Source organism: Hylobates moloch, unplaced genomic scaffold, assembly GCF_009828535.3.
Source record: "Hylobates moloch isolate HMO894 unplaced genomic scaffold, HMol_V3 SCAFFOLD_17, whole genome shotgun sequence".
NCBI classification, from domain to species: Eukaryota; Metazoa; Chordata; class Mammalia; order Primates; family Hylobatidae; genus Hylobates; species Hylobates moloch.
The window spans coordinates 81,373,611-81,398,296 of record NW_026652292.1 but is presented as its reverse complement, the minus strand read 5'-3'; the positions used below and the strand labels follow the sequence as shown (position 1 = coordinate 81,398,296).

Genomic DNA, 24,686 nt, shown 5'->3' with positions numbered 1-24,686 from the left:
GCTAGGACTACTGGTGCATACCACCACAGCTGGCTAATTTTTAAAAATATTGCCGCTCAAAATGTGTGGCCCTGGATCAAAATGGTGAAATTCTCTGAACTAATTTTTCTCATCTGCAGAAATAGGAGTAATAATAATAACAGTCATATCTAACTGGAGGTGTGAGGCTGTGGTAAGCAAACTTACAATGCTTGCAGTATGTGAGGATTCTGTCAGTGTGCTTTCTTTCCTTCTTTTCCAGAACATACAGGATGGAGGAGCAGGCCTTAAGAGGGAAAGACACAGAAGATGCAATAGAGAGCCCTGTAGCTCTTTTTTGTCTCTCTGTCTCTCCCTCTCTCTCAAAATAAAGCCTGTGTAGAGGTATTTTTTTTGTCTGATACAGCTGCATGTGTTTGCAGTTTGGTAGGAACTTTGTGGTTAAATCATGCTTTCTAAGATTTTCTTAAAAGGCCAACCTTGTTGCCAGATGATACCATTAATCAAGTTATTGTCACATAGAGCTTCAGGCAGGAAAGAAGGTTAGGAATGGTCTTTAGTCTCATAGAATGAACTCCCTTTTGGTCTGAGTGTCTACTTCAGTAGGAAGGGATGTGATGTTAATTGACCAGTCTTTAGGGGAAATAGATGACCCCCACCATTCAGATACTCAGTTTTTGTTCTTTTCTTTCTTTTTTTTTTTTTTTTAAGACAGAGTTTCGCTCTTGTTGCCCAGGCTGGAGCGCAATGGCTCGATCTCGGCTCACTGCAACCTCCGCCTCCCATGTTCAAGCAATTCTCCTACCTCAGCCTCCCGAGTAGCTGAGATTACAGGCATGCACCACTATGCCCGGCTAATTTTTGTATTTTTAGTCGAGATGGGGTTTCCTCGTGTTCAGGCTGGTCTCGAACTCCTGACCTCAGGTGATCCGCCTGCCTCAGCCTCCCAAAGTGCTGGGATTACAGGCATGAGCCACTGCGCCCGGCCTCTTTTCTTTCTTCTTTTTTTTTTGAAAGAGTCTCGCTCTTTCGCCCAGGCTGGAGTACAGTGGTGTGATCTTGGCTCACTGCAACCTCCACCTCCCGGGTTCAAGTGATTCTTGTGCCCCAGCCTCCTGAGTAGCTGGGACTACAGGTGCACCCCACCACACCTGGCTGATTTTTATGTTTTTTTTTTTTGTATTTTAGGAGAACGGTGTTCACCTTTGTCTCGATCTTTGTCTCTGCCCCCTCGGCCTCCAAAGTGGGGTTACAGATGCACATGCTTTGACAACAGAATCACCAGCAATGTCACTGACCTAGGGTGTCTGCAGCATTCAGTGTCTTCTATTTTCTGTACTAGGTGTTTGATTGTTAAGCAGGAAATATCTTTCTTTTTTTGGAGACAGAGTCTTGCTCTTTCACCCAGGCTGAAGTGCAGTGGTGCGATCGTGGCTCTCACTGCAGCCTTGACCTCGTGGGCCCAAGCAGTCCTCCCACCCAGCTTCCTGAGCAGCTGGGCCTACAGATCCACTCCACCACACCCAGCTAACTAAAAAAATTTTTTTTTTTTTTTTGTAGAGACAAAGCCTTGCTATGTTGCCCAGGCAGGCCTGAAGGTGCTTTTAAACTCAGATAAGCAAGGACATTTGCAGCTGTGGAAATAGCTGTAATCTAACCATCAGAGTTGTTTTAAGGATACAAATTACATATAGTGTTTAAAGCATAATGAATATACAGGTTGCTAGATTGGAGTTTACTCTGTTCTTTTTGTAACTTTTTAGAAGTTTGTTACTTACATTTTTTTTTTTTTTTTTTTGAGACAGGTTCTCACTGTGTTGCCCAGGCTGGAGTGCAGGGGCACGATCTTGGCTCCCTGCAACCTCTGTCTCCCGGGTTCAAGCAATTCTCCCACCTCAGCCTCCCCAGTACCTGGGATTATAGGCACCCACCACACCCAGCTAATTTTTGTAATTTTAGTAGACATAAGGGTTTCACCATGTCGGCCAGGCTGGTCTCAAACATCTGACCTCAGGTGATCTGCCCACCTCAGCCTCCCAAAGTGCTGGGATTACAGGTGTAAGCCACCGGCGTCTTTTTCTAATATAAGTGTTTAAGGCTATATAGCTCTCTAGAAGCATCTCTTCAGTGAAGCCAGTAGTTTCCAACTGTAATATTTTTGTTACTAAGTGATGTATATTTAAATTTTCATTATGATTTCTTTTTTGGCCCATAAGTTATTTTAAAATGTACCTTTGAATTTCTAAATACATGGTTTTAAGAAACTCTTCTGTTATTATGTTGTTTTTTTTTCTTTGAGACTGAGTTTTGCTCTTGTCGCCCAGGCTGGAGTGCAATGGTGCAATCTCGGCCCACTGCAACCTTCGCCTCACAGGTTCAAACAATTCTCCTGCCTCAGCCTCCCAAGTAGCTGGGATTACAGGTGCCCACCACCACACCTGGCAGGTTTTTGTATTTTTAGTAGAGACAGGGTTTCACCACGTTGGCCAGGGTGGTCTTGAACTCCTGACCTCAGGTGATCCACCTGCCTTGGCCTCCCAAAGTGCTGGGATTACAGGCATGAGCCACCGCACCTGGCTGTTATTATATTTTAATTGCATTGCACCCAGAGAAACGGCTTGTGTGCTGCTGATTTCCTGGAATTTGTTGCGATTTTCTTTATTGCCAGATATGACATGAATGTTTATAAACATTCTTTGTATTCTAAAGAATATGGGCTGGGTGCAGTGGCTCACGCCTGTAATCCCAGCACTTTGGGAGGCTGAGGTGGGCAGATCACCTGAGATCAGGAGTTTGAGACCAGCTTGGCCAACATGGTGAAACCCCATCTGTACTAAAAATACAAAAAAATTAGCCCAGCGTGGTGGCACACGCCTGTAATACCAGCTACTCGGGAGGCTGAGGCAGGAGCATTGCTTGAACCCAGGAGGTGGAGGCTGCAGTGAGCCAAGATCGTGCCACTGCATTCCAGCCTGGGCGACAGAATGAGACTCCATCTTAAAAAAGCAAGCAAGCGAGAAAGAATATGTATTTAATTTGTGTGAGAAAGCAGGGAGGTGCAGGGTTCTGTATATCTCTAATGATCTAACTTGTTGCTTGCATTACTCATATTTCCTATTTACTGTTACTGATTTGAGCAATGTGGTAGATTATTATGGTAATCTCATTATGATAGATTTGTCAGTTTCTCTGTGAGTTCTAGCAATTTTTGGTTCATATATGTTGACAGTATTTTATTAGGTGTGTGTAACCTTATACTTTGCATCTTCCTGTTGAATTGTACTTGGGTTTATGGCCTTTTCCATTCTGAATAAATGCTTTTATTTTCTTGGTCTTCATTGTCTGATATTAATATAGTTACTCCAGCTTTGTTTTGGTTGGTGCTTGCCTGGTATTTGTACTTTGGTCCATTTATTTTCAGACTGTGTTCTATTTCGTGGGTATATGAGTTTTTTGTGGCTCCTGTAACAAGTTACCACGTACGTGGTGCTTTAAAACAACAGAAATTATTCTCTCATAGTTCTGGAGGCTGGAAGTTTGAAAACAATATCACTGGACCAAAATCAAGGTGTCGCTAGGGCTGTGCATTCTTCCTGTGGAGGACGTATGGGAGAATCTGCTCCTTGCCTCTTCCAGCTTCTCATGGCTGCCACGTTCCTTGGCTGTGGCTGCATCACTCCAGTCTTTGTGACCCAGGTCAGATTGCTTTCTTGTCTTCTGTGTGGTTACATCTCCCCCACCTTGATTTTATAAGGATACTGGTGATTACATTGAGGGCCCACCCAGGTAATCCAGGATAATCTCACAATCCCGAAATACTTAATTATATCTGTAGTCTTTGCCATATAAAGTAATATTTACAGGTTCCAGGCATTATTCGGACCTGTTAACTTGGGGACCATTACTCAGCTTACTAAAAGAGTGTCTCTTATAAGTTACCTGTAATTTCTGTCTTTTAACTGGCATAATTTAGTACATTTATATTATCATGATTCTGATAAATTTGTACTTTCTTTATCATCTTAGGTTTTGTGTTCTGTTTGTCTTTTCTCCCCATGCTTGCCTTTTTAAACAACTGGGAGTTGTTTGTTTTTCTTTATATTCTTCCATCTTTTGGTTTGGAAATGACATACTCTTAATATTCTTTTAGTGATTGCCCTGGAAATTTTGCTATGCATATTTAATGAAGTCTAAAACTAATATTCTGTTGCCATCCTAGATACAGCAAAGGCATGAAAGTTCTTTAATTCCAATTATTCAAATCTCAAGTTACATGCTGCTGTTGTTCAGTGTTTCAGTTCAGACTTTTTTTTTAGAGAGACACCATCTTGCTCTGACACTCAGACTGGAGTGCACAAGTTTTTTTCTTTTCTTTTTTTTGAGACAGGTTCTCACTCTGTCGCCCAGGCTGGAGTGCAGTGGTGCGATCACAGCTTGCTGCAGCCTTGACCTCCTGGGCTCTAGTGATCCTCCCACCTCAGCCCCCAAGTAGCTGGGACTACAGGCACATGCCACCATGCCCAGCTAATTTTTGTATTTTTTTGTTGAAACAGGGTTTTGCCATGTTGTGTAGGCTAGTCTCGAACTCCGGGACTCAAGAGATCTGCCTTCCTCAGTCTCCCAGAGTGTTAGGATTATAGGCGTGGGCCACCATTGGGCATGGTGGTGCGTGCCTGTAGTCCCAGCTACTCGGAAATTATTTCACACAAGTTCTTTTAAAAAAAAAAAAAAAATAGAGACGAGTCTCACTATTATGTTGCCCAGGCTGGTCTTGAATTCCTAGGCTCCCACCTCAGCCCTCCAAAGTGCTAGGATTACAGGCATGAGCCACCACTCCCAACCTTCACCTAAGTTCTTAAAAGATAATTTTGCTTGATATAGAAATCCAGATTGACAGTTATTTCTTTTCAGCATTTTGGAGTTATCCTACTGCTCTCTACTTTTGTTGTTTCTGTTGGCAGGTTTGGCAGTAGTCAGTTTGTTATTCCCTTGTAGGTGATCTGTCTTTTTTCCTTCTGGCTTCTGTTAGAATTTTCTTTTCTTTATTTTGGCCTTGGCTGTTCTGCATATTCATTACAATGTGTGTAAGGTATGGATTTATCTTTATTTATTTTGCTTGGTTTTTGTAGATTCATGTGACTTTCAGCTCTGGGAAGTTGTCAGCCATTTTCTCTTGGAATATTTACTCTTCTCTATTTATTGTTTCTGCATGTAACTCAAGTAAATGGTTATTAGAGTTTTTTTTTTTTCCTGAGATGGGGTCTTGCTCTGTTGCCCAGGCTGGAGTGCTGTGGCATAAACTCTGCTTACTGCAACCTCCACGTCCTGGGTTCAAGTGATTCTCTCGTCTCAGCCTCCAAGTAGCTGGGACTACAGGCGTGCACCACCACATCTGGCTAATTTTTGTATTTTTAATGGAGACGGGGTTTCATCATGTCAGCCAGGCTGGTCTCAAACTCCTGACTTCAGGTGATCTGCCCACCTCAGCCTCCCAAAGTGCTGGAATTACAGTTGTGAGCCACCACACCCAGCCAACTTTCTTATTCTGTTATTTTTTATTTTTTTTGAGATGGAGTCTCACTTTGTCACCCAGGCTGGAGTGCAGTGGCGGGATCTCAGCTCACTGCAACCTCCACCTCCCGGGTTCAAGCAGTTCTCCTGCCTCAGCCTCCTGAGTAGCTGGGACTACAGGCGCATGCCACCACACCCGGCTAATTTTTTGTATTTTTAGTAGAGACAGGGTTTCACCGTGTTAGCCAGGCTGATCTCAAACTCCTGACTTCATGATCCACCTGTCTTGGCCTCCCAAAGTGCTGAGATTATAGATGTGAGCCACCACACCTGGCCAGGGTAATTTTTTCAAAGTTGTGTTTTAATTCACAAATTCCTCTTTGTATCTAAGCTGTTATTCATTTTTTGACCTAAAAATTCAATTAAAAAATTTTTTTTATTCTAAAAATTAGCAGGCATGGTGGTGCTCCTGTAGTCTAAGAGTCCCAGCTACTCAAGAGGCTGAAGTTAGAGGATCGCTTGAGCCCAGGAGTTTGAGACCAGTGTGGGCAAATCGAAACCCCGTCTCTACATAAAATACAAAAATTGGCCGGACATGATGGGGTGCACTTATGGTCCCAGCTACTCAGGAGGCTGAGGTGGGAGGATCGCTTGAGCCCAGGAGGCAGAGGTTGCAGTGAGCTGAGATTGTGCCACTGCACTCCAGCGTGGGTGACAGAGCGAGACCCTGTCTCAAAAAGAAAATCTGAGTGGTAGGGATTTTCAAGTATTTGCCTTAGTTGAGGTCTCCAAATGGAAATAGCGATTGAGCACTAGTTTAAAACGTGTGAAAGGTGTATTCAGTGTGAGGTTGGTTCCAAAGTGCATGGTTTGACAGCCCAGGGAGCGAGTGAGGTGTGTTGTTGTGTTTTCCATGATACAAGGGAACTGACTCCAGTATGGCCAGCATACGAGACTTTGGTAAAATCATTGCTTTGTTCTGGAACTCGATTTTAGCATCTGTAAAATGACTTCTAAAGTTCCTTCTGGGGCAGAAAATACATGCTTCTAAGGTTCTGTCTCATTGCTTTTTTTTATTATAGTAATTTAATAAGCATTTATTTAAGATCTACTGCATTCAGAGCATTGTGTTAGGAATATTGGAAGTAAAGCATTGTAATAGCTCTTGCCTTCAGTAAGCTTGCAGTCTGGCAGTTGGATTAAAAAAATGACCATAACGAAGCAGTGAAAACAGCCTCTAAGAGGGAACTCTACTGTGTGGTGGAGATATGTGTCCCCCTGCAAATACCAAGAAAGACAGTTAATTAGTGTCCATTACAGAATGTTCTTCTGGTGTCCTTTTTAAAGAGATTCGGTCAGTCTTTAAAGATGATGCTATTGCTGCTACTGCTAATAATAATAGTGATAGCTACCACTTACTGTTTACTATGTACCTTTTGCTAAACACTTGACATAAGTTAACTCGTTTAATCTTAAACCAAGGAAGTAGATAATGATTCTCATTTTACAGATGAAGAAACTGAAATAGAGAGAGATGAAGAAATGTGCCTAAGGTTACGCAGTTTAGTGAACTGGGATTAGAACCCGGGTTGTCTGGCCTTAGAGTATAAACCATAGATAGGAATTGGGCACATTTATTAATCAGCATTGCAAGGCTAATGGAATTTTGATAAACACCCAAACCAGATTCTTTTCTGCACCAGTGATACCAGACAGATTTTGGAAATATAAACAGGATAGGGTGCATTAAAGTTCACTCACATTTGTTCAGTTAAACGGATGGTTGGCTTATCTTTAGTTGCTTCACTCAGAGTCATTTTCAAAACCACACCCAAGGCCAGGCAGTGGCTCACGCCTGTATTTCTAGCAGTTTGGGAAGCTGAAGTCAGAGGATCACTTGAAGCCAGGAGTTTGAGACCAGCCTTGGCCACGTAGTTTGAGACCATGGCTCAACAAACAATAATAAACATACTTACTATTAGGGGACATCTATGTGCCAGCCATTGTGCTACACATTCTACATTTATTATTTCTAATTGCCCCAACAACCTGGGAACATATCACCGAGTATATTTTATTACAAATGTGGAAACTGAAGTACAGAAGACAATAAGCCTGTGAAGTGATCGTAGGGCGTTGCTGGTACAAAGTCAAAGCCTGCATCATTGGGCCCTGCGCCTCTTTGTCCGTGGGGAGAAGGGATTGTTGATGATGTGATAGCTGGAAAACATATCATTCATCAAAATAAATCCCAAGTGGATTAAAAAGAAATGTTTAAAATTATAGAGGCACTGTGGAGAAAAAGCAAAATAAAATGTTTATCAGAGATAACTCCTTAACATTTTCTTGGAACATTTTATTAGATGTGTGCCTGGGAAGGAATGATAACTTTCTTTTTAAAACCAGAAGAAATCACAAAGGAAAAGGTTTGTGGACCTAAATATGCAAAATGTTAAAATATTTTCTTATTGAAAAATAAAATTATAGAATATAATAGTCTGAGAATGACAAATACGATAAAAGGGTCAATACCTGTACTATTTTTTTTCAGATGTGTAGAAATAAATACATCAAGATCTCAACAGATACGTGTACAAAGGACATAATAGGCCATGGGAAATTTTAAATGTAAATAAGCATGTAAAAAAATTCATGCTCACATACTGAGAGAAATGCCAAATAAAGTAGACATTTCTGTACTCCAGCCTTGGCAACAGTGAGACCCTGTCTCAAAAAAGCAAAAACAAAGCAGACATTTCCCATCTACCAAAACAGAGAAATTTTGGTGATAGCCTCTGCTTCCTTTTCAGAGTATGTAAGCCAAAAGGAAGTGAAACTTTTTATTTAATCCTCACCCATTTTGGAGGTTTTCTTTACTGTAAGTTTTCCTTTCCAGTGTCAGGCTTACCCTTCAAGCAGTTACCACTTTAGACACATTGTTTGCCGCCGTTTCATTCAGCAGCTGCGTTATTCATAAGATCACTTTATGATGACATACTTTTCCATCTTACTGTTTTATAATGATTAAATGATTCCCCAGATATTGCTCCATTTTTTTTTTTTTTCAGGAGAAACATTCTCAGGTTAGTACTGTTAATCCCTCCTTACGTGTTTAGTTAGATTATAGAGTGTTGTTTTATTCCTTCCTTATAAAATCTTACGTAGAGTTTTCTATACTGATGTGGCCGATCAATCTGTGCTTCCTGTCTTAGCTGAGTCTTCCTGCAGTCTTTATGGGGTTTCATAAAGTGAGCAGGTACCATGCTCACTTAGTTATAACTTCCCTGAGGTCTAGAAATCACCTTTTCTTCTTTTCTTATTGTCCTACCTCTGAGAGTTGTTTGTGTGAGCTTTAGTCTCCAAATCTAGCCATCTAGAGGCAGACATACTAGCTACATTTGCTTTATCAACTTTGGGAATTGACGTAATTTTGGAAACGTGAGACCTTCTTAATTCAGAGATACAAAACCCAATTTGATATGCAGATTGTCCATTTGCAGTCTGGAATTTCCTTGTGAGTGGCGAACTTGTGAGTGAAATTTGGAGTGTTTTAGTTTGCTGCTGTACTCCAAGGGTCTCTTCAGTCGGATGTCAGTTGTGATTGAATGAAGCAAAGCAAAGGTTTTTCTTAGTCATATGCCTCTAGAAACAAAACTTAGATTAGCATTGTTAGTCCTAAATGTTAGATCTGGAAATGTATTTGTTCTTTAATATGTATTAATTGAGAGACTATTACATGACAGCTCTGTGAATACAGTAGTGAATGAGACAGACAAGTTTCTTGTCGTCTTGGGAGTTTTCTTATACTAGGGGAGATAGTTTATTTCTGACAGTAATACTAAGAGTTAACATTTAAGTACTTCCTATTTGTCAGGCACTTATTCTAAGCATTTTACATGCATTAACCTGTTGTTAAACTCATATTTCAAATGTGGAAACTTCCACCAGAGAAGTTAAGAAATCTTGCCAAAGTTACGGAGTCAGTAAGTGGCTGAGCTGGAGTTTGAACTCAAGCAGTCTGGCTCCAGAGTCTGCCCTGATAGTGATGATATAAGTACTTTGTAGGGTAAGAAAACACAAAAAGTCCAGGGTGATTTGAGAGAGCTGGGAGTGGGGACTGTTCTAAATAGGGTGGGCAGGGAAGCCAACTTCAAAATTTAGAGTTGAAATTTGACCTGCACCCTAACTGATAAGGACTAAGGCATTCAGAGTAGCTGGAATAAATTCTTTGTTCTAGGCAGAGAGGACAGCAAGTACAAAGACTCTGAGGCAGGAAGGGACTGGGGGTGTTTCAGGACAGAAGGGAGACTAGTGTGTCTGGGAGATGGTGAGCAAGTGAGCATGGGGGCTGGGGGCCAAACTGGGAAGGCCCCTGCATATTGGGGTCAAGAGTGCAGATTTTATTCTAGGGACTGTGGGAAGCCATTGAACTCTTGGCCCCGAGTGGTCCTTGGCCTCCCAAAGTGCTGGTATTACAGGCATGAGCCACCACTCCCAAATTAAGTAGGGTGCGACATTTAAATATATTAATACCTTTATGGAGAATGAATTATTAAGAGTTTATGAGTTTAGATGCACAGAGACGAGACTAGAGATTAAGAGTCATATTTTGAGTAAATTAGGTTTCAGTAGACTTTAAATATTCAAACAGATGTTTTGTTGGCATTTGGACATGCAAGTTTGGACTCAGGGAAGAGTTTAGGGCTAGAGATAAAAATCTGGGGTCCATTAGTGTTATATAAATCAGTGGTTCTCAACTCTGAGTGCACATGTGACTCACCTTTAAAAATGCTCATGCCCAAGCTCCGTTCCTAGAGATTCAGATTCTGTGGGTCTGGGTTTGGGTCTAGCCATGGTTTGTTTTAAATCTATCTAGGTGGCTCTAATATATGGTGAGGGCTGAGAACCACTGGTGGAGGTGGTATTTAGAGCCAAGGATGGGCCTGGATCAGTGTGATCCTTTAAGGCAAACTTGTCCAACCTGTTGCCCACATGTGGCCCAGGACAGCTTTGAATGCAGCCTAACACAAATTCGTAAACTTTCTTAAAACATTATGAGATTTAAGTTCATCAGCTATCATTAGTGTTAGTGTATTTTATGTGTGGCCCAAGACAATTCTTCTTCCAGTGTGGCCCAGGGAAGCCAAAAGATTGGACACCCCTGGCTTAAGGCAATGGTATAGCTAGGGAAGAGAAGCAGCTCAGGGTACTGGGGCACCCCAGCAGGTAGAAGTTGGATAGAAGAGGTAGAACAGCAAGGGAGACTCACAGCAGTAGCTGGAGAGGTAGGAGGAAAACCAGAAACTGATGTCTGAAAACTGGAAGAGGACAGTGATTCCTGAAAGTGGGAGCAGCTGTGCCAGATGCTGCTGCACGCTGGTAAAGTGAATGCAGTCAGAAGGAATTGAAACCAGCTTCACTGAGTGGGTCTCAGAGGTTCAAACCAGGGTTTTAGGAGCTGTGGATTCAAATCCTACCCCTGACATTGGTTTTCTATTTAAAATTAAACAGGATGCTCTTTTCTTAGCCTCTTTTTATCTTTGCTTATTTACCAAAATGTAACTGAACTATCTAATGCTTAAAGGAGATGATAGACAGCCTTATTCCCCTCTCCCATTCCCAAACAAAAGCCAATTCTTACCTGGGGTTTTGGCTCTAGCTTTCTCTCTGCCTGGAATGCCTTTCTGGATATATGGCCACCTGGCCTAGTGCTCTCACCACCTGTTTGTCTGTGAGTCCTTCCTCAGCTGTCCCCTTCTCTGGGAGCTTTCCTCTGCTCTTCCTGCTTAGTGATGTGACTCACCTCCCTACCCCCTGGACTTCCAGTTCCCTACCCATAGCACTTGTCGCCTTCTAACAGACTGTGTGATTTACTTATTTATTGTGTTTACTGCCTGGCTTCCCTGCAGGAATGTAAGAAATCTTTGTTTTGTTCATGGATGTCCCCTGAGAATCTGGATTGCTGAGCAATGCCTGGTCTATAGCAGCCTCACAGTTAGTGCTTGGTAGATATTTGGTGACTTGAGTGCTGCATCCATGAAAATGATTGTCATCCTTTGACTGCTCCAGTTGCATTTGAAAAGTTGCATGGGATCTGCCACTTCTCTCCATGACCCAACTATAGAGACTTCTAGAGTGTGGCTTCTCCCCTCTACCTCAGTGCTGTCATGCCTGTTGAATTTTTTTTGAGACAGAGCTTCACTCTGTCACCCAGGCTAGAGCGCAGTAGGATGATCATGGCCCACTACAGCCTCTACTGGGCTCAAGTGATCCTCTCACCTCATTCTCTCGAGTAGCTGGGACTACAGGTGCATACCACCACGCCCAGCTAATTTTTTTTTTTTTTTTTTTGTAGAGCTAGGGTTCTGCCAAATTGCCCAGGCTAGTCTCAAACTCTGGGCTGAAGCGATCTGCCCACCTCTGCCTCCCAAGGTGCTGGGATTACAGTTGTGAGCCACTGTACCAGGCTTTACTTGGAATTTTTAAAGACTTCAGAAATTATTTAAATATTAATATAGGAAAGTGGTAGTAATAATTAGAAGCAAATTATATATATGGGAAACAGTATTTAATGTATTTTGGAGACCAAGTGTTGTTATGACAGGGATCAGAAATTTTCAGTTGTCACTGACAGTAAAAATCATTACAAGAAGCAATTTGGTGCTGTGGAAAGTTCATAGGCTTGGAAGCCAGGATTCTTGGTTCTTAGGTTTGTCCAGTAATCTTAGCCACCCTACAGTGAGTGTCTGCTATCTGCCAAACACTCTAAATGCTTTCCAGACAGCATTTTTGATTTTACAATATCACTCATGGTTGCCATTGCTACACGTTGTTTTTTTTTTGTTTTGTTTTTGTTTTCTAAGAGATAGGGTCTCACTGTGTTGCCCAGGCTGGTCTCAAACTCCTGGGCTGAAGTGATCCTCCTGCCTCAGCCTCCCAAGTAGCTGTGAGTACAGGCATGAGCCACTGTGCCTGGCTACTATACCCTGTTTATAGATGGAAAAACTGAGTCCCAGAGAAAAGATAAGAAAGAAAAGATTCTATTCTGATATGAACAGAATCACTTTGGGGTGGAGACCATGTGGGGCACATTTAACCCCTATACATTGTCAACTAGAGGGTTTGGTTAACTTACTATCTCCACCTTAGGGTAAGACACAATCTCCAAGTCCCTACATTTTATGACCTGTGAGATCAGGATAAGGCTATCCTGCTAAAACACTTAAATAACAGAATTTATGGCCGGGCGCGGTGGCTCATGCCTTTAATCCTAGCACTTGGGGAGGCAGATTGCCTGAGTTCAGGAGTTCAAGAACAGCCTGGGCAACACGGTGAAACCCCGTCTCTACTAAAATACAAAAAATTAGCTGGGTGTGGCGGTGTGTGCCCGTAGTCCCAGCTATTCGGGAGGCTGAGGCAGGAGAATTGCTTGAACCCGGGAGGCGGAGGTTGCAGTGAGCCAAGATCGTGCGTGCCATTGCTCCACCCTGGGTGACAGAGCGAGACTTCGCCTCAAAAAAAAAATTTATGTTGTAAAATATAAAACTTTAAACAAATGTTTGGTATCATTATGCTGCTGAAAATACAATGTTCCAACAGTGTCCTCTGTTCATTTTATACCCACAGTGATGCTTATTATTTTAGTTATTCGAATGTATCTGAGATGCCAAGCTCAGGAGATTTTTGGAGTCCTGCTCTGTGTGCCCTTCTGCCAGGTGGCCCTACGCTTATAAGCACTCTTAGGTGTTTACACTTCCTTCCCCTTTCTTGTCAGGTCCCTGGCTCCCTCTGGAGTCTCCTCTCCAGGAGGTTGGGGGAGGCTGATGTCAACAGGGAAGGGGGACTTATTGCTCTCAGTGATGCTTATTATTTTATTCACGTTCTTAATGGTTTGAGTTTTTGGTTTTTTAAGAGATGGGGTCTTGCTTTGTTGCCTGGCTGGACTTGAACTCCTGGGCCCCATTGTGCCTCATTTATTTTATTTTTCAAATTTTATTATTTTGTAAATTTACCTTTTATAAATTGATCTTTAAAAATGCGTGTGTGTGTATATCTATGAACAATAAAGGATCTCCTGGTTATCTCTGTCCTCATCCACCCAGCTCCCTGTTCCTCCTTACAAGTAAATCACCATCGTAAGTTTCTTGTATATTCTTCCTGCATTTCTTTATGCAAATACAAGCAAATGTGAATATTTTTCTTATTCTCTTCCTTCCCCCCACAAAAGATACCATACATACACTATTTTCTCGTTTTTTTTTCCTGCCTGACAGTATTTCCTTGTTTTTGTGAAGACTAGACCATCTAAAATTTTGTGTACTCATAATTGATAGCATAAAGACTTTCAAGTCTCCATCAGCTGACATAATTAATTTTCAATGAACATACCTTTGGCAAGTCTTCTTAGGCTTATTTTTGTGATTTTTAAATGCTTCCTGCCTAGCTCTAAAAAGGAAAACCTGGCACCATCCTCAGAAGTTTCAGAGTTAATGAAGTATCTCATGTCTCAGCCTTTGCGTGTACAGAATAAATACATTTTTCTCAGTACACTTACCCATTGTGGTGTTCTCAGTTTATGAGCCCTTGCTATAATTTTCAAAGCTTTCTTTTACCATTTGTCTTTCAGATAAAACAACTGCTTCACAACTAGGAACTTTTAGTTGTTGATTATTAAATTCTGTCAAAACTGCCTGTTTGTTTTTTGTGGTCAGTATTTTAATCTCCCTTGTCAACAATCCTGCCAAACTTCCCCACCTTCCTCCCCGCTCCAGAAAAATAAAATCCAACTCAAACCTTACTTAGCAAACCACCCTCACAGAGTGAAATTCAGAAAAAAATTTTGGTTCAATAAAAAGATTTTGAACGATTTCATCACTTCAACAAAAGTATAGTTAAAAAATTAAAATATATTAATTGAAGGACAGTAACAGTATAATGAGGGAGCAAAAATAGAGAAAGCAGCTGACATTGCCAGAAGATAAGTCAAATTCTGCTTTTCCCACATGTAATTGTTCAGGACATGTGGCTCAGAATATGCGAATTAGTATAGTAACTACAGCAGAGTCTCTCTTGGGTTGCGTTAGTTGCTCAATTGCGAGATAGCATACATATAAAATTATTACTCCTAGATTCACTCCTAAAATCTTAACTGCAGTCTGCTTTGTGGAATTTCTTCTTGAAAGAACTTGTTTAAGAGTATGCTGATTGATATTTGTTGATGGGCCATCTGAAGATTCTGGATGTTATTTTATTTTATTTTTTGAGACAGCCTCCCTCTGTTCCCCAGGCTGGAGTGCAGTAGCACGATCTCGGCTTACTGCATCCTTCGCCTCCCGGGTTCAAGCAATTCTCCTGCCTCAGCCTCCGGAATAGCTGGGACTACAGGCACGCACCATCACACCCAGCTAATTTTTTTTTTTTTTGTATTTTTAGTACAGATGGGGTTTCACCATGTTGGCCAGGCTGGTCTCAAAGTCCTGACCTCAGGTGATCTGTCTGCCTTGGCCTCCCAGAGTGCTGGGATTACAGGCGTCAGCCTCTGTGCCTGGCCTGGAGGTTATTTTAAATAGTTTTTTTTGGGGGGATGAAAACAAATTTTGTGAAAATTAGTAATACAGAATGATTTTGTGTTATCATTCATTCATTTACCAAATATTTATTGAGGCCTGTTCTGTGCTAAATGGTGGGGAGATGGTGCTGAACTAGACAGAAGAGCCCCAGTATGCCTGCTAGCTCTTCTTGTGTTTACATTTTGATTTTCTGTGCTGCAATACAGTAGATGAGCTTGGCATTGAGAGTGAGTAGTCTTGGATTTAGGTTTTGAGCCAGCCATTTATTTATTGTGAGACCTCTGGAACTTAAAACTCTAAGCCAGCACACCTGTAATCCCAATACTTTGGGAAGCCACGGTGGGTGGATGGCTTGAGCCCAGGAGTTCAAGACTAGCCTGGGAAACTTGGCGAAACCCCATCTCTACAAAAAGTATAATAATTATCTGGGCATGGTGGCACGCCCCTGTAGTCCCAGGCTACTCGGGAGGCTGAGATGGGAGGGTCACTTGAGCCCAGGGGGCGGAGGTTGCCCTGAGCCAAGATCACGCCACTGCACTTCAGCCTGGATGACAGAGCAAGACCCAGTCTGAAAAAGAAAGAAAGAAGGAAAACCCACAAAAACACGGAGTCAGTCTTTGATCTGCACATGGAGAAATCTTGCAGGGTGGTTGGAATTAACGAGTGTGTGTGAGAACATTGTTCTCTGCAGTGGTCTTTATAGGGTCCTTAGACAATTCATGGTCACTTTTCTGGATCCCTTGCATCTTCTAGCTGCATTTTCCTCAACTGAGTTTGGGAAAAATTAGGTCTGGAGTTTGCGATGGGGAGCTGTTTTTACTTTACAGGTGAGGTAACTCCATACGTGTTGAAGTTTTATAGGAGTATGACTGGAACCAACCTCTGATTTTTGGCTCAGTACTGACCCTTGGACTGGAGAGTCCTATTGTCAGCAACAAGAACACAGTTTAATGAGAAGCAATTAAGAGTGCAGTCTCCAAACTATAGTCTTAATTTCAGATTCTTGCATCTCCACTTACTGCCTACTAAACCTTAAGCAAGTAACTGGAATATCTCTCATAATATACCATAGGATTAATTAATGCTGTAGTTAAAAACAACACCAGCTATGTAATTGTATAAAAGACTTAATAAAATGTGGACAGTTTAGGCTGGGAAGCCGTTAACTAACCATTCATCATAAAAGAGGGAGGAAGCAAGAGGACCCACCTGAGTAGGCTGGGACACATTGCTGTGGCTCAGTTTTACTTTTTGCTTTTGTTTCTAATTGGAGCTGTTTGAGACATCCTGATTGTCAGAGAGAATGTGGAGTGGAGGGAGGAGGAGGAGCTCTGGAGCTGGGCAGCCCGAGTTCAGACACCAGCAACCCCATTACTGGCTGTGTTGTGCCTTATCTGCAGAAAAAATGAGTTAAAACACACATAGTAAGCAGTGATAACTTTAGCTGTGATTATTTGAAAGGGGCCTTTTGAGCAGCTGCTTCTGCAAGAGGACATCCGGAGACACAGGAATAGAAATGATCCGATCAGAGTAATTAAAGGCTTTTAACTGAGCTCTGAGGTCCCAAACAGGGCACATTCAGTCAGCCTAAAGCTGTGAAGAAGAACCTTCAACGTAAGGTGGGTGTTCTCTTTTAGGGTGGTGGAGAACTGTGTCATTAGGCTAGTACTGTAAGCAGTGTGGGGTTAGAACTTACTACGGTTGTGTTTGGGAGATAGCACCAGATGTTGGGCTCCCTCCTGCCAGTAGATAACAGGGATTTCCTTTGCATTGGCTGGTGCTGCAGCCTTCCAGTATTGCAGGTTTCCAAGTGTTTGTAATGAATTTCTGGCCAGGCCAGGGCATCCATGTCTCTTGGTGCTGGCCAGGGTGTGTGCTGACTGCAGCACTGTTCTCAGCCCTCTGCCTGGATTTAGTCATCAGTGTCGGAGCCCCCAAGTCTGTTTACAATCTTGTTACTCTTTCCAGCGAAGTCTCCACCTTCTGTTTCACTGCGTATTTCCTGACGATGCAGTTTCATTTTGGATGCAGACCTCTTGGAGCCCTTTGTTCCCAGGGAAGTTAGATGTCCCTTGTAGCAAATACCCTACTTCAGGAATAAACAGTCTCAGTTGAGCCCCTGCTACGTATGAAACACTCCCCCAGGGCCCTTGTACAAACATGAGTTAGAAATGTATTGTCCCTGTATTTCACAGGCTCACAGACCAGTGATGGAGCAAGCATGTACCCAGATAATTTATCTGCATATGATTTGGTCCTGTTTGAAAGTGGCCATGGGAGAGGTGGGAATGGTGTATGTTGACACACAGGAGGCCAGGTGCCAGGCTTGGGGCGTGGGGAACCTTTGTAGAGCAGGAAGCATTTGAATTGGATATTGAAAATGAGTGGGGGCTGAAAGGTTTAGAATAGAGAGAATAGTTAAATTAGGTCATTAAAAATGTGTGGAACACCTGCTGGGTGCCAGGTACTGCGTGTAAAATCAGAGGAAGGTTGACTGCACTCACTCTGCTGTCTTTTCTGTGCTACTCCCTAAAGCTCAGTAGATGTTTATTCACCAGGTGACTGCTGCCTTCCCCAAGCCACCTGGCAGGCACATGTTTTACTTCTGAAATCATCTCCATGAAGCTTTCCTGACAGCCACTCTGTATGAGTTTCCTAGGGCTGCCGTAACAAAGTGCCACAGACCAGGGGCTTAAACAACAGTAGTGTGTCATCTCACAGTTCTGGAGGCTGGAAGTCTAAGATCAGGGTGTGGGCAGGGCTGGTTCCTTCCGAGGCTGTGAGGGAGAATGGGCCCCATCCTCTCTCTAGCTCGGTAGTCGGCAGTCCTTGGTGTTCCTTGGCTTGAGGAAGCACTGCCTCAACCTCTGCCTTCATCTACACTTAGTTCTCCCTGTGCGTGTCTCTTTGTCCACATTTTCCATTTTGTAAGGACGTAAGTCATTTTGGATTAGGTCTGCATTGTGGACCCCATCTTAACTAATTACATCTGTAGCGACCCAATTTCCAAATAAGGGCATATTCTGAGGAACTGGGGGTTAGGGCTTCAACATGTGAATTTTGGGGAGTGGACACAGTTCAACTCATAACGTCCTCTCTCAGTTCTTTCTACGTCCCACACATGGACACTTTTCCCCTGCTGATATACTGTAAGTGGAGTTCTGTCATGCACTAAGAGGATTTTGTTTGTCATCTCCTACTCTTTGTATTTTTCAGTCTCTGGTGCCTTGCATGTAATGTGGAAAGTGTCTCTGGTGCAAATTTATTATGCATCAGGAGTTAGTAGAAATAAGGGAAGATATTGCAGAGATCACCTCTCTTCTTGGTCTCCTATTGACAATTCCACAGGCTCTCTGGAGTTGGGTGCCAGGTGGCCAAGGACACTACCAGGGGATACCACTTTCATTACCTCCTTTTTCCCACGGAGCAGTTAATTCATTATTAGCTGACATTCAAAGAGCATTAGAAATCTGACAAGATCCTTTGGGTCCTCTAGCAGGCGTTTTACACAGAGGCTTTCTTTAATGGCTCTCTTCTTCCTAGTTTCAGCCTTAAGTTTTCATGTTCCAGCTTTAGGGATTCAAAAGTAGATCATGTGAATGCTGGGAATAGTTACCGTTAGCAAAGATGTCTGTGCCAGAACGGAGATGCCAATAAATAATTGAATCTGTCCAAAAGTTTCAGAATTCCCTCATTATATATTTGAGAGAAGCAAAAATTTGTCTGGTTTCTGACCTGAGGTTTAGTTACACATTAATAAAGATGGATCATCCCGGGGCTGCAGTACTTCTGCTAAGAAAGAATATTCCAGCATACCCTTTGTTATTTCCGGGTCAGTAAATAATGTACTAGGCAGAGTGGTGTTTTCTGGGACATTAGAAAAGGGATGTTATTTGGACTAAATAGTGCTGTTCAGTCAGGATTTTCTTCAATGCCATTTAGCAAACCAACTGTCCTTAGTCTGTCCAGCTAGCAAGAGTTTGTATAATGCAACAGAGCACTTTACAGTTTTCACACTTTAAATGTCACATGAGGGTTCTTCACTAGGCTCCTGGAACCTAGTCTAGCAAAATTAGAGGAAAGGCCTTAAGGAGATTTATCTCTGTTAAGAGAAAAAGTTAACATTTTCAGGCTAAATAGTTGAATCTACTAAAGATAACAAATAATGTCTACTATTTCAACCCCCCAAAGATGGGAGAGTGTTAGGATTGTCATTTGTGTTTTTTTGGGGGGTAGTCGAATAAAATTGGGCAGCTAAAATTTTCAGTTCCATGTGCCTCCTAAAGAAAAAACAAAATAAGTAGTTTGTGAATTGACTGCAGACAAAATAGAAACTGTGCTGCATGCTGTTTTTTTGTAAACAGATGACATTTTCTTTCTTTCTTTTTTTTTGAGCCGGAGTCTCGCTCTGTCACCCAGGCTGGAGTGCAGTGGCGTGATCTTGGCTTACTGCAATCTCTGCCTCCCGGGTTCATGCCATTCTCCCGCCTCAGCCTCCGGAGTAGCTGGGACTACAGGTGTGCACCACCAAACCCAGCTAATTTTTTTTTGTATTTTTAGTAGAGATGGGGTTTCACCGTGTTAGCCAGGATGGTCTTGATCTCCTGACCTCGTGATCCACCCTCCTCGGCCTCCCAAAGTGCTGTGATTACAGGCGTGAGCCACCGTGCCCGGCCAACAGATGACATTTTCTAACCAGGCACATGCCATCCAATTTACCTGTTGATCATACCATTGTATAAAGCAACAGAACTGGAGGGGAAATATGATTGTTAAACGCACCGAATTGCTTTTATGTCATTTGAGATAGTTGGTGTAAGTGTCTTGACTTTTTATATTTGGAAACATTAAATAAAAACAGAAATAAATTTTTTAAAAAGGGATGTTAATCTTAAGATAGCTGTTCATCCTGATCTTAATAGTATCAGTCTGAAAAAGCATGCTGAAATATCTTCATCTGAAGGCAGGCAGAGACCAGCTCATGTAAGGTCTGGATGCTTTCTTCTGAGAGCAAGAAGAATCACGGAGCGTTTCAAACACATACAAAATAGACAGCACGGTGTGATGAGTCCTGTTCTAACCTTCATCCAGTGTCAGTGGTTAGCTCATGGCTAGTCTTATGTAACTTCATTTTCCCTTCCCCCCATATAAGTTTTAGGCACATTTCAGATGTCATTTTATCCAGAAACATTTCTGTATCTAATATAATCATAGTAATACTACACCTAAAATGTAAAACTAATTTCTTAATACCATCAAAATCTAGCTAGTGTTCAAATTTCTAGTTGTCTCAAGTGTCACTTTTAGATTTTCATTTTACAATTTGTTTCAATCAGGATCCTACTAAGGTCCACATATTAGTTCTCAGATTTTAAGCAGAGGAGTGAGTGACATGATCTGACTTACATTAAAACTCTCTATGGCCAAGTTTTAGAGAATGGATTGCTGTGGGGGTTGTTAAGAGACTGGAAGTAGAGAAACCAATTAGGAGGCCGTTGAATGTCCAGGAGGTGAGTGATGACAACTTGGATTTGAGTGACATCGGGGGGATGGGAGATGTGGAGGAAGCAGATGTCACTTTTGGCAGGCCATACTTATTTGTCATGGTTCATCCTGACTTTTGTTTTCTGTTGTCTGTGTTTATTTGAAAATATTGTTCCTAAAGATTTCATTAATTTAGCTATCAATATATTGTTGATGGTGAAATCTTAAAATGTGTTACATAAGTAAAATCAAAGCAACATTATAGAATATTGAGATAGAGAAACATTCATCCATACTTTAATCAGCTTACTCAAATTTATTCCAACTTATTTGCCATTATATCATTTTGCCAGTGTATAATTATGGCATTACGTAATAGAATAAGAAATATAGTTTTCCACTTAATATGTTTTATACTCTTTTATCTGTATTATGCTGAAGAGTCTCTATAGTTACATGATATTGTATTGAGCAGATTTTAATGTTTATGTTACGTTTATTTATTTGAGTTAGGGTCTTGCTGTGTCACCCAGGCTGGAGTGTAGTGGTGCCATCATGGCTCTCTGCAGCCTAGACCTCCCAGCTCAAGTGATCCTCTCTCCTCAGACTCCTGAGTAGCTGGGACTACAGGCGTGTGCCATCACTCCTGGCTAATTTTTTTGATTTTTTTGTTGAGATGCAGTCTTTACTATGTAAGCTAGACAGCTTGGAACTCCTGGGCTCAAGTGATCCTCCCGCATCAGCTTTTCAAAGTGCTGGGATTACAGGCATGAGCCAGCACACCTGACCTGTTCCTACTTTTAAAATTATTTTATTTTAAATTAGTTTAAATTTATTTTAAGATACTGTGAAAAATGTTCCAGAAGTTAGTTTCTTGGATGTTTTTCCCTTTCTCTCTCTCTCTTTTTTAACTTTTTGATTAAATAATAATTTTTTTTTTTTTTAAGATGGAGTCTTACTCTGTTGTTCAGGCTGGAGTGCAGCGGCACAACTCAGCTCACTGCAACCTTTGCCTCCCGGGTTGAAGTAATTCTTGTGCCTCAGCCTCCTGAGTAGCTGAGATTACAGGTGCGCACCCCCACGCCCAGCTAATTTTTGTATTTTTAGTAGAAACAGCGTGTCACCATGTTGCCCAGGCTGGTCTCAATCTCCTGAGCTCAGGCATCCACTTGCCTTGGCCTCCCAAAGTGCCAGGATTACAGACATGCGCCATTGTACCCAGCAAATAATAACTTCTTTGTAGAGATTTTACTTGAAAACTAAGTTGATGACACCTGAAGTCATAATTGATAAAAATGAAGGACAGGTTTGTACTGCAAAGTAGAATTGTGCTTAATCTTGATTATTGGGCTCAGAATGTGTATACTTTGATTTTGATTTACATTTATAGACTTCCTTATTGAAGGAATGGAGCATGTATATACCTGGCCTGCAGCGTTTATCTTATCCCATTCACACAGCAATTTGTAACTAGGGGAAAGTAATACCTGCCTTATCTTAAACATGTTGGTTTTACAAAGATTCCTGTCTTTCACTGTCTTCTGGGAACCAGGAAATAACTATAGTTACCTCTAAAATATACCCTCATATCCTTATTTACAGATGAAAATGGCTTATTATTGGGACTCATAATGATTTTCTTTGGTCTTTTATTGTTTTTGAAACACTGAAGCAGAACATTTTTATTATTGGCTCAGAATGTTCAGCTTCAATTACATCTAATGAGAAAATATTGCCAGATAACTATTATTGTTTTGTTCTTTGGTCATTCTTTTGGAAGGTTTACAATAAATAGATTGGGTAACCAGAATAAATTAAACAATTTAAAGGATATAAATAGAGAAGAGTAAGTTTCAGAGATTCCACTTAGGCGGGGCTCATGCCTGTAATCCCAGCACTGTGGAAGTCTGAGGCAGGAGGGTCACTTGAGCCCAGGAGTTTGAGACTAGCCCGGGCAACATAGTGAGACCTCATCTCTACCAAAGAACTAAAAAAAAAATAGCCAGGTGTGGTGATGTGGGCCTGTAGTCTCAGCTATTCAGGAGGCTGAGGCAGTAGGATCGCTTGAGCCCAGAAGTTCCAGGCTGTAGTGAGCTATGATTGTACCACTGCATTCCAGCCTGGGTGGCAGAATAAGGCTCTGTCTGAAAAACAAAGAGAAAAAAGATTCCATTGAGGTCATTAGTTCGTTTATTCTATGTTGATGTTTAGTCCCCATTTGTTTTCATGTTTTGCCTTTAAGTTCTTGAAGTAGTGGCTGGGTGCGGTGGCTCACGCCTGTAATCCCAGCACTTTGGGAGGCCTAGGCGGGCAGATCACCTGAGGTCAGGAGTTTGAGACCAGCCTGGCCAACATGGTGAAACTCCGTCTCTACTAAAAATACAAAAATTACCCGGGTGTGGTGGCACATGCCTGTAATCATAGCCACTCGGGAGGCTGAGGCAGGAGAATCGCCTGAACCTGGGAGGCAGAGGTTGCAGTGAGCCGAGATCATGCCACTGCACTCCAGCCTGAGCGACAGAGTGAGACTGTCTCAGAAAAAAAAAAAAAAAGAAAAGAAATACTGCCACTCTAAGCATATTTTTATCTTATCTTTACATTTAGAACAGAAATATCAAATTGATCTTTTTCTTAAAAAAAAAAAAAAACACTAATTTCTTCAACTGATTCTTTGGCTGTTGGTTCCACAATAAAAATATCTTTTTTTATAATAAACTCTACTTTATAGGCTTGTTATCCGAAGTGTGGTTCAAGTTCAGCAGCATTGATATCACTTGGGAATTGATGAGACATGCAGAATTTCAGGCCCCACTCCAGACCTGATGAATCTTAATTTGTGTATTAATTTAATTCCCAGGTGGTTCATATGCACATTTGAAAGCTAACAGGGCGTGGTGGCTCATGCCTGTGATCCCAGCACTTTGGAAGGCCAAGGTGAGAGGATTGCTTGAGACCAGGAGTTTGAGACCAGCCTGTGCAACTCAGGGATACCCCCATCTCTACAAAAAATTTTTTAAAAAATTAGCCAGGCATGGCGGTGAACGCTGGTGGTCCCAGCTACTTGGGAGACTGAGGTGGAAGGATCACTTGAGCCTGAGAGGTTGAGGTTGCAGTGAGCTGTGACCGGGCCACTGCCCTCCAGCCTTGATGGCAGAACAAGACCCTGTTCCCCTCCCCCTGAGAAAAGAATGTAATGTCAGTAGCCATATTCGCAGAATTTTAAATTTGAGCCATCTTGGCATGTTAGGTTATTAACAAACTGAGCATCTTGACATTGCCGGTACCTGCCATTGTTCTTTTAACCAGAAAGGAGCTGTTAGGCAGGAACATTTACCATTATGTGAGTTATGTGTGAGTGGCTTCTCTTCTGTTAATCTGTTTGGGGGATCCTTTGCAAAACCACTGGCTGGTACTTTATGGGAAAAAAAAAAATCAGAAATCAAATTTCTTTTGGAATAAACTGTGCTGTTCTTAGCAGATCTTGTCTGTGTAGAACAAATCATGTCTGTAAAGAATCATGTGGTCAAAAGTTTAATATTTAGTTCTTTTTGGATTTGTCAGAGGACTTAATTGCTTTGTTAGATTGTTCTCTTGTTCTCTTCTTTGGAACAGTGGCTAGGACAAAACACACCATTGGTTAGTGGGAGGGTGGGAGGTGGTTGATCAGCCACGTGCCTCTGAGGCCACAAAGAAGCCTTCACAGGTCATGGTTTCCACTGTCAGTTGGTCATTACATCCTCCTGTTGAAGATTGTGTTTACCAAGCTCATGTGCTCATCATGAAACACTGTTAGACATTGATTTGAAAACAATAATTTCTTTTATTTTGATTCTGTAGGAACCTAGAAAGATTGTACAATGAATGGTGATTCTCGTGCTGCGGTGGTGACCTCACCACCCCCGACCACAGCCCCTCACAAGGAGAGGTACTTCGACCGGGTAGATGAGAACAACCCAGAGTACTTGAGGGAGAGGAACATGGCACCAGACCTTCGCCAGGACTTCAACATGATGGAGCAAAAGAAGAGGGTGTCCATGATTCTGCAAAGCCCTGTGAGAAGAGAAGTCTTTTCTCTGACCAAATGTCATCTTTCCTTTTCTAATACTTCAGGTCTTATGCCCTGTTGTATGAGTGGCATAGTTC

The 24,686-nt window shown here is 41.9% G+C and overlaps 1 protein-coding gene across 11 annotated transcripts in view; it reads left to right on the top strand.

Moving 5' to 3' along the window:
- ADD1 (adducin 1) overlaps nucleotides 1-24,686 on the top strand; it is an 87,295-nt gene that overhangs the window by 7,387 nt on the left and 55,222 nt on the right. For all 11 annotated transcript variants that reach the window (XM_032136044.2, XM_032136048.2, XM_032136042.2 and 8 more), the window contains exon 2: nucleotides 24,381-24,595. In XM_032136044.2, the coding sequence (XP_031991935.1) occupies nucleotides 24,401-24,595 (195 nt within the window). In that variant the 5' untranslated portion in view covers nucleotides 24,381-24,400. The remainder of the gene's footprint in view (nucleotides 1-24,380; nucleotides 24,596-24,686) is intronic.